The 13,678-nt window shown below is 50.5% G+C and overlaps 2 protein-coding genes across 3 annotated transcripts in view; one reads left to right on the forward strand and one right to left on the reverse strand.

Moving 5' to 3' along the window:
• The window catches only part of LOC139552457 (neuroligin-2-like), a 97,400-nt gene that overhangs the window by 12,018 nt on the left and 71,704 nt on the right, over positions 1 to 13,678 (forward strand). For both annotated transcript variants that reach the window (XM_071364216.1, XM_071364217.1), the window contains exon 2: positions 12,140 to 12,966. In XM_071364216.1, the coding sequence (XP_071220317.1) occupies positions 12,471 to 12,966 (496 nt within the window). In that variant the 5' untranslated portion in view covers positions 12,140 to 12,470. The remainder of the gene's footprint in view (positions 1 to 12,139; positions 12,967 to 13,678) is intronic.
• LOC139551863 (uncharacterized) lies at positions 7,579 to 10,737 on the reverse strand. Its single transcript, XM_071363215.1, has 5 exons — positions 10,690 to 10,737; positions 9,626 to 10,153; positions 9,086 to 9,363; positions 8,251 to 8,980; positions 7,579 to 8,013 (listed from the first exon to the last, which is right to left on the reverse strand). The coding sequence occupies exons 1-5, from the start codon at positions 10,735 to 10,737 to the stop codon at positions 7,579 to 7,581; spliced, it is 2,019 nt and encodes a 672-aa protein (XP_071219316.1).

Consider the following 13,678-nt stretch of genomic DNA (forward strand, 5'->3'; position numbering starts at 1 on the left):
CCTGCCTAGCTCCCAGGACTAATCCCCCCTGTGTTGGAGGGGGCATGCCTTTAAAGAAGGCAGGAGTATTGCCCCTAGGCATGGACCGCTTTACTGTAATGTGAGCGTGTTTGGCAAGTGAAGGTACGCATGGGCTGTGGCTGTTTTAATCCATGATGAAGTGTAGTTGTTGCATTTGAAATGGCTCAGAGTGAATACCCCTCCTGAGACCACCCCTGATCCCCATGTTCTATAGGTACACCACTTACCCACACACACAGACCACCAACCCATGTAACACCCGCCTGCACACAACCTGAGGCCTGAGGGAACACACTTAATGTGTTGTGACAAGTGTTATGAAATATAATGTAATGTAATATTTTATAGTCTATATAACTTGGAAGCCTTGGAAGCAGCTAATGTGGATCTTTAATAAATACAAACCAGCAATATTCAGTCATATTCATAATCTCTCAGCTTGAATCATTTGATCAAATCTCCACATTTTAATTGTTTCCATGTACATTTTGAAAGATACAAGTACAGCTCAAATCTATTCCAAACGTCTATTATCCTTCTATCAAGTAGAACATAAAACATCAGGTCATTAAGCAGTCATAGAGGACCTGGCATGACATTTGAACGCGCCCAATACCGTCACACAGTTGACCTGACTTCACACAAATACAATGGGTCAGTTGGACTGTGCTCACTGCCCTCTGTTTTTATCAGGATCAAGTGGGGTTCATTATTAAACGTTTCAGACCATTTGTCTCAGCCAGGATCGCTCTTCTTAAATTAGCCTTGGCTAGAGGGGAAGCAGCTGTCAAACTGTTCACACTCTCCCCACACATAAAAAACCTCACCTAGTTTGCTGCCTAGATAAACAGTAATTAGTGTGTGGCCAGATTGTTCATACCAGTGCACTTCAGTAACACGCACACTGGCACACGAATGCCAGGACAGATGCAGAAACACACTCTGACCCTTATAAGTACTGCGTACTGTACAATTCTAGGGCATTTTATCTGGGCGTGTGTGTGGGTGTGTGTGCGTGCGTGCGGGAGTCGCTGGCTGGTGTGTGTGCTGCTGGTGTTGAGAGTAAAGACCAGTGTTCACCATGGGGTGACACATTGATTGTCTGGTCTAACGGAGGCAGAGAGACTTTTTTTCTCACCTTCTCTTCTGCCCGCTGTTTTATGTCCCGGTCTCATTCCCTCGTTCGTTAACACCCTCCAATCCCGCTTCGTTAGAGTCCCCTTAATTGACTTTTATTTGATTATTCATGAGCTTGTTTATCTGATTGTTTCCCTCATGCTGTGACTTGTAGGGATGCGTTCTGGGAGATATAAAGACACAGAAAATCTAATCTGAACAGTCTTCCATCTCCTTCTCACTGGCCCCTCTAGGATTCCTGTAGACAGAAACTTTTCAAATAGACTATTTTGAAGTCCTGGTTGAACTTTGGGTTAATTACAATAATAACCTTAAGTGGGGCACTTTGTTTAGTTGTAATCTCTAAATTCCCCTGGCTGGAGTGAGATGGGGTTTGAGGGTAGAGGGTGATGGACCGGGGCTCTGTAGTGTCTGAGCCCTTTTCAGAGTGGAGCTGCTTGAAGAGGGAGCTCACGCTGAACAGAGGGAATTCTGGGATGATGCTCCCGGCCTTCATGAAGGATGACAGCCCAGTGGTTCAGTGTAATTATGAGGTCATCCTGAAATTAACACTGGAACAAGAAATGGCATGCTAAAATGATTATTTTCTCAGACAGATTAACCTTCAGTGGGATATTGCTGTCCAGAACAGATTAGCTAAGAATAGATTGAACTAAGAATCAGAAGAGTTTCAGTCAGAGTGGGAGAGGAGAGGGGATATTACCCTCCACTGTAGATTAACCAGGAATAGATTAACTAAGAATAACATTGGAGTTCAATTACCCAGCTTTCAGTATTACTGTACTTGCAGTAAATCAACCGTGTGTGTGAGTGTTTTATGCTCATAGAAACAGACACCTGAGTTGCTACAGATTGAAACAAGTATTAGTTCTCCCAGAGACATTGCCTTCTGTTTTGTGGCCTGCTAAGCTGCTTGTCATCCACAGACGTGCGTTAGTACAGGAGAACAGAACAGCTTGACAGTTGAAACAGTGCATGTGTTTTTCAGCACCGGCGGCAGAGACAAAGAAGCTTATGACACGCTGTTTTTCAAACGCTGCCATTCTGCAGGGGTTTCACAGTTCAATTTGACCATTCGTCCACTTAAACACAGCTGTAAAACTGTCCTGGAGGCAGAAGGTATTACTACATCAAACAGCCTCACCTGACAGAGCCGCAATGACTGTTAGGCCAATTACAGGACACAGCCCTGGCCTATACACACACACATTCAACTACACACTTCTACTGATGGGGCTGCTGATGACGGTACCTTCTGACCCTTTTGTGGTCTGTAGGAATTTTCATCACACTCAATTTCAACACATATTGTAGGCCTATGTGGTGGGCCTGGACAATATGGCTGATGGATATATGAAACTGAAGCTGGTTCCATTGCTTCCCCTTGCCATTCCTTGGAGATGCAGATATCATTCTCTTTCTTATTGTGTGAGGTGATAGTGGAATCATTTGAGATTCTTGCTTACACTAGCCCCTCCCCCTGCAGTCAATACTCAGCATCTTGTGTGAGAGTGCGTGTGTGTCTGTGTGTGTCTGTGTGTGTCTGTATGTGTCTGTATGTGTCTGTATGTGTCTGTGTGTGTCTGTATGTGTCTGTATGTGTCTGTATGTGTCTGTGTGTGTCTGTATGTGTCTGTATGTGTCTGTATGTGTCTGTATGTGTCTGCAGCTCTCACACTCCGGGAGCTGGGCGGGCAGTGGGGAGGGAAGTCTGTCTGTCAGACTGCGGGCCCTGTTGGACGTGACCCTAACCCACGCTAAGCTAATCAATAAGGGCCCACGAGTGGGATTCCTCCCAAGGAGCTAAATGCTAATTCTAGCACTCCGCTTGGCCAGAACACACAACACCCTACGTGACTGAGTGACAACCGCATACATACAGACATACACACACATACATGCATGCTTTTACACGTATGTTGTGTCCCGAAGAAAGTCATATCTTTGAGTGATTTATGAGCTGACCTTATCATGCTGATATATAAATAAACCTATCTCTTGGAGACTCTCTGTGTGTGTGTGTTTGTGTGTGTGTGTGTGCCTGTGCCTGTGCCTGTGTAGGGAGGTAGTCTAAGTTAATCTGCCCCCTGCAACATAAAGAGCTGCAGGGCTCTTATTGAAGAGGAAATGTAAGCACTTTTTATTGACAGCTCCTGGGTGTGTAATTCATCATGCTGTCTGGAACCAGTGGGCCCTGCCGTCTCCAGCATAGACCCATGCTATCGGTTGCTATGGAGTCCGTGCTCTGACTGCCAGCAACTCATACCACAACATCACTGCTCTAATCTGCTCTCCATGCTGCTGCATACCTAGACTTTATCCTTCTGTCCTGCTTACTGATTGGTCAAGGAATGACCACACTTATTTTGGTAGTACGTCTACTATTAAATAGGAAGGTGAATGACACAGACAAAATGTCATCCAAAAAGCGTCCCTTCCTGTAATGATTTTTCTGTGTCATGAAGTTCAGAACATGTGAACATTGAGATCATAAACCCTGGAGAGACTGGAGAACATGATTCTTGAGAGGGTTGTTAGTAACGTTGCTAAGAAACCAAGTGGTGATTTGACCAGAATACATTTTGACATTCATTTTGTTTTATGGTGGTGGATCCTTTCTCATGAAAGTGATAATATTATGCGTATGGCTGGGGGGTTGCTGCTAATATTATGCTCCAGCTGTGTTGCCCATATTCATGATATAGCCTAGCGCTGCGTCTTGTGTGTTATCACTGTCCTGTTATCCAGTGGAGGGTAATATCCCCTCTCCTCTCATAACTACCCATCACTCCTTTCATCCTGCTCTGTAACCTTTGAGAGTGGGATGGGAAACAGGGTGATAATGGGGTGTTTTTGAAGGTGTGGTCGATGCAGCATTGTGTTGTTTTGTTTAATCATATTCCTGCTTCTATTTGTTATGTCTTGTTTTGTTTTTCAGGTGGGGGTGTGGGGTTAAAAAAACAATTCCATATTTATGAAATCTAAATTCAGCCCACCAGCCAAATGCGATATGCAGCAGGCCCTAATTGTATCTGATAAATATGCATGGCTAAGGACATTTGACGATCTCCAATAGTCAGAGCAAAGACAGCGAGATCTCATTACATATACAATGGTGACTCATATCTGGAAGCAGTCGTGATGAATATACACCCTGAGAGACCCGAAGAGTATATCATTACGTCAACGCCAAGGCCACAGCAGCACCATAACATTGAGAAACACATCTACACGTAGATCGATACATAAATCCTTAGTTATCAAGTATAGGAATTCCAATGGTCCACTACTCCATCTCAAAAACCAATGGGCTAAAACCTACATCTTGAAATGTGTCATGCTTTATCATAATCTCTGTCCTGATGCCCTCATATACAATGTGACATAGGAAGATGTACTCTGGCTTTTCCACCTGCCAAACTGGGATCATAATCCTCATCGTACTTCATTGTTTTAATGGGCTGTATTTAAAACAGGATGGTTCATTGTTTGCTGGCAAGATGTCATATCGGTCAAAAGGTCTCTCATCTGGGTGTAAATCTCTGTCCGTCTGTGAATATCTGATGGTCAAATGCTGACTCAGACGATTGGGTAATCTCGCTCTCCGAGGCCAACATGAGTAAGGTCTTTAATCAGGTCAACACCCGCAAGGCGCGGGGCCCGAAGGTATTCCAAGGCGTGTTCTCAGAGCATGCGCAGAACAGCTGGCAGGCATATTCACAGTAATTTTCAACCTCCCATTGTCCCAGTCTGTAATCCCCATGTTTTAAGATGACTTCCATAGTTCCTGTTCCTGAGAACTCTAAGGCTTCATGCCACAATGACTACCTCCCTGTAGCACTCGCATCTGTAATCATGAAGAGCTTTGAGAGGCTAGTTATGGCACACATTAACTACATCATCCCAGCCACCCTATACCCACTCCAATTTGCATACCGTCACAACATATCCATAGACAACGCAATCTCAATTGCACTCCACACTGCCCTCTCCCACCTAGATAAGAGGAATACTGACTGGCTGCATCACTGCTTGGTGTGGCAATAGCACCACCCTCATTCTCATGGCGAACAGAGGGTGGTGCGGACAGCCCAGTACATCACTGGTGCCTATGTACCTGCCATCCAGGAACTCTATATCAGGCGGGGTGAAAGGAAGGCCCGGAAAATTGTTAAAGATTCCAGCCACCCAAGCTATGGACTGTTCTCTCTGATCCGCACTGCAAGCAGTACCAGTGCTTCAAGTCTGACGCCAACAGGCTCCTAAACAGCTTCTATTCCCAAGCCATAAAACTGCAATAGCTGGCGAACAAAATGGATAACAAAATGGCTACACGTACTATATGAGTTGACCCTTGTATTTTATTTGATTTCTATGCACACTCACAGGGCCCTGCACACTCACACACACTGACACTCCAACACACACACAAACACTCCATCATTTGCTCACACACACATAATATCCACATACAGTTATACTGACTCGACACACCCACACACCCACTCACATAAAATCATCATGTACGCCGCTGCTACTCTGTTTATCACATAACCTGATACCTAGTCACCTTACCCTATACATACACTTTATAGCCAGAAGTATGTGGACAACTGCTCGTCGAACATCTCATTCCAAAATCATGAATATGGAGTTGTTCCCCCCCTTTGCTGCTATAACAACCTCCACTCTTTTGGGAAGGCTTTCCACCAGATGTTGGAACCTTGCTGCGTGGACTTGCTTCCATTCAGTCGCAAGAGCATTAGTGAGGTCGGGCACTGATGTTGGGCTATTAGGCCTGGCTCGCAGTCGGCGTTCCAATTCATCCCAAAGGTGTTCGATGGGCTTGAGGTCAGGGCTCTGTGCAGGCCAGTTCTTCCATACCGATATCTACAAACCATTTCTGTATGGACCTCGCTTTGTGCACAGAGTCATTGTCATGCTGAAACAGGAAAGAGCCTTCCCCCAAACTGTTGCCACAAAGTTGGAAGCACAGAATAATCTAGAATGTCATTGTATGCTGTAGAGTATGCTTTGGAGGTCATTGTATGCTGTAAGATTTTGCTTCACTGTAACTAAGGGGCACAGGCTGAACCATGAAAAACAGCCCCAGACCATTAATCCTTCTCCACCAAACTTTACAGTTGGCACTATGCATTGGGGTATCGTTCTCCTGGCGTCCACCAAACCCAGATTCGTCCGTCGGACTGCCAGATGGTAAAGCGTGAATCATCACTCCAGAAAACGTGTTTCCACTGCTCTAGATTGCAATGGCGGCAAGCTTTACACCACTCCAGCCGACTGTTGGCAATGTGCATGGTGATCTTAGGCATGTGTGCGGCTGCTCGGCCATGGAAACCCATTTCATGAAGCTCCAGGTGAACAGTTCTTGTCTTGACGTTGCTTCCAGAGGCAGTATGGAACTCAGTAGTGAGTGTTGCAACCGAGGACAGATCATTTTTGACGCACTATGCACTTCAGCACTCGACGGTCCCGTTCTGTGAGCTTGTGGTCTACCACTTTGCGGCTGAGCCGATGTTGCTCCTAGACGTTTCCACTTCACAATAACATCACTTACTGTACAGTTGACAGGGGCAGCTATAGCAGGGCAGAAATTTGATGAACTGACTTGTTGGAAAGGTGGCATCCTATGACGGTGCCACATTGAAAGTCACTGAGCTCTTCAGCACTTGCCATTCTACTACCAATATTTGTATATGGAGATTGTATGGCTGTGTGCTCGATTTTATACACCTGTCAGCAACAGGTGTGGCTGAAATATCCAAATCCAGTAATTTAAAGGGGTGTCCACATAATTTTGGCCATGTACTATATCTACCTCTATCACTCCAGTATCCCTGCACATTGTTAATATGGTACTGGAACTGACTGACCATGTATATAGTATGCTTACTTACTTTATCCTGTTCTTCTTATTTCTTATTTTTATTTCTTGTGTGTTTTTATTCTACCTCATGTTATTTTTAGTAGAACATTGTTATTGATTACTGCATTTTTGGGGATGGAGCTAGCAAGAAAGTTATTTCACTGTACTTGTGCATGTGACATTAAAACTTGAAACTTAATAGGTTGGCACCTGACTCCTTCCTCTGCCTCTCCACTTGGCAGCCTGAGATACAAACCTAAGAACTTCTTTTCAAATCACACATTCTCACTCCATTACGACCCACACTATATTTTATCTTTTAACAACAGATTCAGCGTGTCATATATCTCACTTTGTCCATTTATCTCTCGGAATCAAATGTACAATTTCACAGTATTGCGCTTATTTTTCCATTTAATTGTTCAATATATTTCTCTCCTTTTTGTAAGGAATACACATACTATATCCCCAACTCAGTTGAATTTGTAGGCTACAGTATAGTAATTTACATCCACACAGTATAGCTGTGTAATTTACGGTGAGGTGGGGTGGCGGGGGAATGTGTGGAGGTGGGGTGGCGGGGGGCTGTGTAGAGGTGGGGTGGCGGGGGAATGTGTGGAGGTGGGGTGGCGGAGGGCTATGTGGAGGTGGGGTGGCAGGGGAATGTGTGGAGGTGGGGTGGCGGGGGGAATGTGTGGAGGTGGGGTGGCGGGGGGCTGTGTAGAGGTGCGGTGGCGGGGGGCTGTGTGGAGGTGGGGTGGCGGGGGAATGTGTGGAGGTGGGGTGGCGGAGGGCTGTGTGGAGGTGGGGTGGCAGGGGAATGTGTGGAGGTGGGGTGGCGGGGGAATGTGTGGAGGTGGGGTGGCGGGGGAATGTGTGGAGGTGGGTTGGCGGGGGACTGTGTGGAGGTGGGGTGGCGGGGGACTGTGTGGAGGTGGGGTGGCGGGGGACTGTGGGGTGGCGGAGGGCTGTGTGGAGGTGGGGTGGCGGGGGGAATGTGTGGAGGTGGGGTGGCGGGGGGCTGTGTGGAGGTGGGGTGGCGGGGGGAATGTGTGGAGGTGGGGTGGCGGGGGGCTGTGTGGAGGTGGGGTGGCGGGGGGCTGTGTGGAGGTGGGGTGGCGGGGGAATGTGTGGAGGTGGGGTGGCGGGGGGCTGTGTGGAGGTGGGGTGGCGGGGGGCTGTGTGGAGGTGGGGTGGCGGGGAACTGTGTGGAGGTGGGGTGGCGGGGGGCTGTGTGGAGGTGGGGTGGCGGGAGGCTGTGTGGAGGTGGGGTGGCGGGGGACTGTGTAGAGGTGGGGTGGCTGTGTGAGGTGGGGTGGCGGAGGGCTGTGTGGAGGTGGGGTGGCGGGGGAATGTGTGGAGGTGGGGTGGCGGGGGACTGTGTAGAGGTGGGGTGGCTGTGTGAGGTGGGGTGGCGGAGGGCTGTGTGGAGGTGGGGTGGCGGGGGAATGTGTGGAGGTGGGGTGGCGGGGGGCTGTGTAGAGGTGGGGTGGCGGAGGGCTGTGTGGAGGTGGGGTGGCGGGGGAATGTGTGGAGGTGGGGTGGCGGAGGGCTGTGTAGAGGTGGGGTGGCGGGGGAATGTGTGGAGGTGGGGTGGCGGGGGACTGTGTGGAGGTGGAGTGGCGGGGGGAATGTGTGGAGGTGGGGTGGCGGGGGACTGTGTGGAGGTGGGATGGCGGGGGACTGTGTGGAGGTGGGGTGGCGGAGGGCTGTGTGGAGGTGGGGTGGCAGGGGACTGTGTGGAGGTGGGTTGGGGGGGCTGTGTGGAGGTGGGGTGGCGGGGGAATGTGTGGAGGTGGGTTGGGGGGGCTGTGTGGAGGTGGGTTGGGGGGGCTGTGTGGAGGTGGGGTGGCAGGGGACTGTGTGGAGGTGGGTTGGGGGGGCTGTGTGGAGGTGGGGTGGCGGGGGAATGTGTGGAGGTGGGGTGGCGGGGGACTGTGTGGAGGTGGGGTGGCGGGGGGCTGTGTGGAGGTGGGGTGGCGGGGGGCTGTGTGGAGGTGGGGTGGCGGGGGACTGTGTGGAGGTGGGGTGGCGGGGGACTGTGTGGAGGTGGGGTGGCGGGGGGCTGTGTGGAGGTGGGGTGGCGGAGGGCTGTGTGGAGGTGGGGTGGCAGGGGAATGTGTGGAGGTGGGGTGGCGGGGGAATGTGTGGAGGTGGGGTGGCGGGGGAATGTGTGGAGGTGGGTTGGCGGGGGACTGTGTGGAGGTGGGGTGGCGGGGGACTGTGTGGAGGTGGGGTGGCGGGGGACTGTGGGGTGGCGGAGGGCTGTGTGGAGGTGGGGTGGCGGGGGGAATGTGTGGAGGTGGGGTGGCGGGGGGCTGTGTGGAGGTGGGGTGGCGGGGGGAATGTGTGGAGGTGGGGTGGCGGGGGGCTGTGTGGAGGTGGGGTGGCGGGGGGCTGTGTGGAGGTGGGGTGGCGGGGGAATGTGTGGAGGTGGGGTGGCGGGGGGCTGTGTGGAGGTGGGGTGGCGGGGGGCTGTGTGGAGGTGGGGTGGCGGGGAACTGTGTGGAGGTGGGGTGGCGGGGGGCTGTGTGGAGGTGGGGTGGCGGGAGGCTGTGTGGAGGTGGGGTGGCGGGGGACTGTGTGGAGGTGGGGTGGCTGTGTGAGGTGGGGTGGCGGAGGGCTGTGTGGAGGTGGGGTGGCGGGGGAATGTGTGGAGGTGGGGTGGCGGGGGACTGTGTAGAGGTGGGGTGGCTGTGTGAGGTGGGGTGGCGGAGGGCTGTGTGGAGGTGGGGTGGCGGGGGAATGTGTGGAGGTGGGGTGGTGGGGGGCTGTGTAGAGGTGGGGTGGCGGAGGGCTGTGTGGAGGTGGGGTGGCGGGGGAATGTGTGGAGGTGGGGTGGCGGAGGGCTGTGTAGAGGTGGGGTGGCGGGGGAATGTGTGGAGGTGGGGTGGCGGGGGACTGTGTGGAGGTGGAGTGGCGGGGGGAATGTGTGGAGGTGGGGTGGCGGGGGACTGTGTGGAGGTGGGATGGCGGGGGACTGTGTGGAGGTGGGGTGGCGGAGGGCTGTGTGGAGGTGGGGTGGCAGGGGACTGTGTGGAGGTGGGTTGGGGGGGCTGTGTGGAGGTGGGGTGGCGGGGGAATGTGTGGAGGTGGGTTGGCGGAGGGCTGTGTGGAGGTGGGGTGGCAGGGGACTGTGTGGAGGTGGGTTGGGTTGGGGGGGCTGTGTGGAGGTGGGGTGGCGGGGGAATGTGTGGAGGTGGGGTGGCGGGGGACTGTGTGGAGGTGGGGTGGCGGGGGGCTGTGTGGAGGTGGGGTGGCAGGGGGCTGTGTGGAGGTGGGGTGGCGGGGGACTGTGTGGAGGTGGGGTGGCGGGGGACTGTGTGGAGGTGGGGTGGTGGGTATTCTGCAGACAGTGAGCGCCAGCCACATAAAGCCTTCATCACTTCTAAACTGCTCCATCTCCCAAAGCCAGGTCCAGATTAGCACCGCCCATTCGAGTTTAACCATGAGAAGACAGGAACCAACTAAACAGAGCTGTGAGGGGGGAGCCAACAGATTCACCAAAGGGGAGAGCGAGAGGTGTCACACTATTTTATTTATTTTGATTGATGTGTCAACAGGCTTTTATTGCTGTCGTGTTCTCTGAGTCAAGTCGATTACTTCAAAGTGCCGTAGCATGGATGGATATCTAAGACGTGTACATGTGGGCTCCCGAGTGGCGCAGTCCCTGGTTCAAATCCAGGCTCCATCACATCCGGCTGTGCTTGGGAGTCCCATAGGGCGCTGCACAATTGTCCGGGTTTGGCCGGGGTAGGCCGTCATTGTAATTAAGAATTTGTTCTTAACTGACTTGCCTAGTTAAAATATGGGAACATGTCTGTTGTTCAGGTGGTTGTGGCAGCTCAAGGACATTATGTACACTACCGTTCAAAGGTTTGGGGTCACTTAGAAATGTCCTGTTTTTAAAAGAAAAACACATTTTTTTCTCCTTTAAAATAACATCAAATTGATCAGAAATACAGTGTGGACATTGTTAATGTTGTAAATGACTATTGTAGCTGGAAACGGCTGATTATTTATGGAATATCTACATAGACATACAGAGGCCCATATCAGCAACCATCACTCCTGTGTTCCAAGGGCACGTTGTGTTAGCTAATCCAAGTTTATCATTTTAAAAGGCTAATTGACCATTAGAAAACCCTTTTGCAATTATGTTAGCACAGCTGAAAACTGTTGTCCTGATTAAAGAAGCAATAAAACTGGCCTTCTTTAGACTAGTTGAGTATCTGGAGCATCAACATTTGTGGGTTCGATTACAGGCTCAAAATGGCCAGAAACAAAGAACTTTCTTCTGAAACTCGTCAGTCTTTTCTTGTTCTGAGAAATTAAGGCTATTCCATACGAGAAATTGCCAAGAAACTGAAGATATCGCACCAGGCTGTGTACTACTTACAGAACAGTGCAAACTGGCTCTAACCAGAATAGAGAGAGGAGTGGGAGGCCTGAGCAAGAGGACAAGTACATTAGTGTCTAGTTTGAGAAACAGACGCCTCAACTGGCAGCTTCATTAAATAGTACCCACAAAACCCCAGTCTCTACATGCTGGCCTTCTAGGCAGAGTTGCAAAGAAAAAGCCATATCTTAGACTGGCCAATAAAAATATAATATTAAGATAAATATAATATTAAGAACACAGACACCGGACAGAAGGTCAGCATCCCGTAGTCGCCTCTTCACTGTTGATGTTGAGACTGGTGTTTTGTGGGTACCATTTTTACAAAGCTGCCAGTTGAGGACTTGTGATGTGTCTGTTTCTCAAACTAGACATTCTAATGTACTTGTCCTCTTGCTCAGTTGTGCATCGGGGCCTCCCACTCCTCTTTCTATTCTGGTTAGAGCCAGTATGCGCTGTTCTGTGAAGGGAGTAGTACACAGTGTTGTATGACATCTTCAGTTTCTTGGCAATTTCTCGCATGGAATAACCTTCATTTCTCAGAACAAGAATAGACTGACGAGTTTCAGAAGAAAGTTCTTTGTTTCTGGTATTTTAAAACCTACTTAAAACAGCTACTGTCCATGTTGTGTCTCTCTCTTTCCAAACACAGACCCACTAACTTATTATGACCTCTGACCTTTGTGTGTACCCAGGTGTGGCGTGTTGGCTGTGGAAGCTGTCAGTCTGCAGCTGGCCTATCAGGAGCTCTCAGGAGGATGGACCAGAGCAGACAGTCTAGCTGAGGATGCCTCCCGTCCCTCCCCCTCTCTACACCTGCTCTCTCGCCTCTCACACTATGCTAGGAAAACACACTCTACACCTCTGATTTTGACCAAACCCCCCACCCCTCCCAATACCTTCTCTCTCCCAGTATCTCCAATAACCTACTAATTTCAGGGTATTGGGAGGTCCTTTCTTTACTCTTTGCTGCCCACGAGTGAACTCCTAGTCATATTTAGTTTGCTGGGCAGAAGACCGGAGGACATGTCCTTCTTCCCAGAGAGTGGCCCCAGACGTCCGGGGCCCGGTGGGACGCGGCGCTCCAGCCCCCGCAGGATGTCTGACCCGTGTCTGGTGTGGCTCCTGGGCCTGGCCCTCCGCCTGGCCCTGTCCTCCTGCCAGCGGGCCGACCTCAGCGGGAAACACCCCATGGTCACCACGGGTTACGGCAAGCTGCGCGGCGTCAGGAAGGAACTAAACAACGAGATCCTGGGACCCGTGGAGCAGTACCTGGGCGTGCCCTACGCCACCCCGCCCATCGGCGAGCGCCGCTTCCAGCCCCCAGAGGCGCCAGGCTCCTGGCAGGAGATCCGCAACGCCACCCAGTTTGCCCCCGTGTGCCCGCAGAACGTACACGGGGTGCTGCCTGAGATCATGCTGCCGGTGTGGTTCACTGACAACCTGGACGCTGCAGCAGGCTACGTTCAGAACCAGAGTGAGGACTGTCTGTACCTCAATGTCTACGTGCCCACTGAGGATGGTGAGTCCAGCTCCTGTTCCATCTCTCAGGCCAGATTACACTTCAAGTCAGGCAGGCAGGCTGGGGCTAACTGTTACAGTCTAGTGGTGCTACTGCTGGAGGCTCTGGGGATTAAGATGTCTCCTCAGTGTGTGTCAGATAGGACAGGATGTCAAGTAAGGTAAGGTATGGAGTAGGTTTATTTAAGGCTTGGGGTAAATTACCACATTCACACCTCTGAGGTATCACTAATAATCTTGTGTTTCGTCTCAGCTTGAGAAGCAGGTCCTTCTTGGCCATCTCCTATTATGATCTATCCTGATGCCTAGTCACTTTACCCTGCCTTTATGTACATATCTACCTCAAATACCTCGTACCCCTGCACATTCATCTATATACTGCCTGTATATAGCTCCATTCTTGTGTATTTTATTCCTCTTGTTACTATTTTTATATTTGTATGATTCTTTTTTAACTCTGCATCGTTAGGAAGGGCTTGTAAGCAAGCATTTCAAGGTAAAGTCTACACCCGTTGTATTCGGCACATGTGACAAATAACATTTTATTTGATCTCACCCAAGAGTAAGACAGTAGTGTGTAAAATAAGGAAGTTTGTTTTTCATCCTCCTCAACTGTTTTATGCCACAGTGCAACTGGTATTTGGTCCCAACCAGACGGAATGCTATTGAGGCATCTTTATAGAGTGGTATCATTTGGATCATTAAGTCAGGAG

The sequence above is a fragment of the Salvelinus alpinus genome, chromosome 24 (genome assembly GCF_045679555.1).
Source record: "Salvelinus alpinus chromosome 24, SLU_Salpinus.1, whole genome shotgun sequence".
Lineage (NCBI taxonomy): Eukaryota > Metazoa > Chordata > Actinopteri > Salmoniformes > Salmonidae > Salvelinus > Salvelinus alpinus.

Bases quoted from the DNA above. Each gene is read 5' to 3' on its own strand.
- LOC139551863 (XM_071363215.1), bottom strand. From the start codon at position 10,737: ATGGAGCCTGGATTTGAACCAGGGACTGCGCCACTCGGGAGCCCACAT. The intron at 10,154-10,689 runs GTACACGTCTTA...ACCTCCACACAG, and splicing joins CGCCACTCGGGAGCCCACAT to CCCTCCGCCAACCCACCTCC. The intron at 9,364-9,625 runs GTCCCCCGCCAC...ACCTCCACACAG, and splicing joins AGCCACCCCACCTCCACACA to CCCCCCGCCACCCCACCTCC.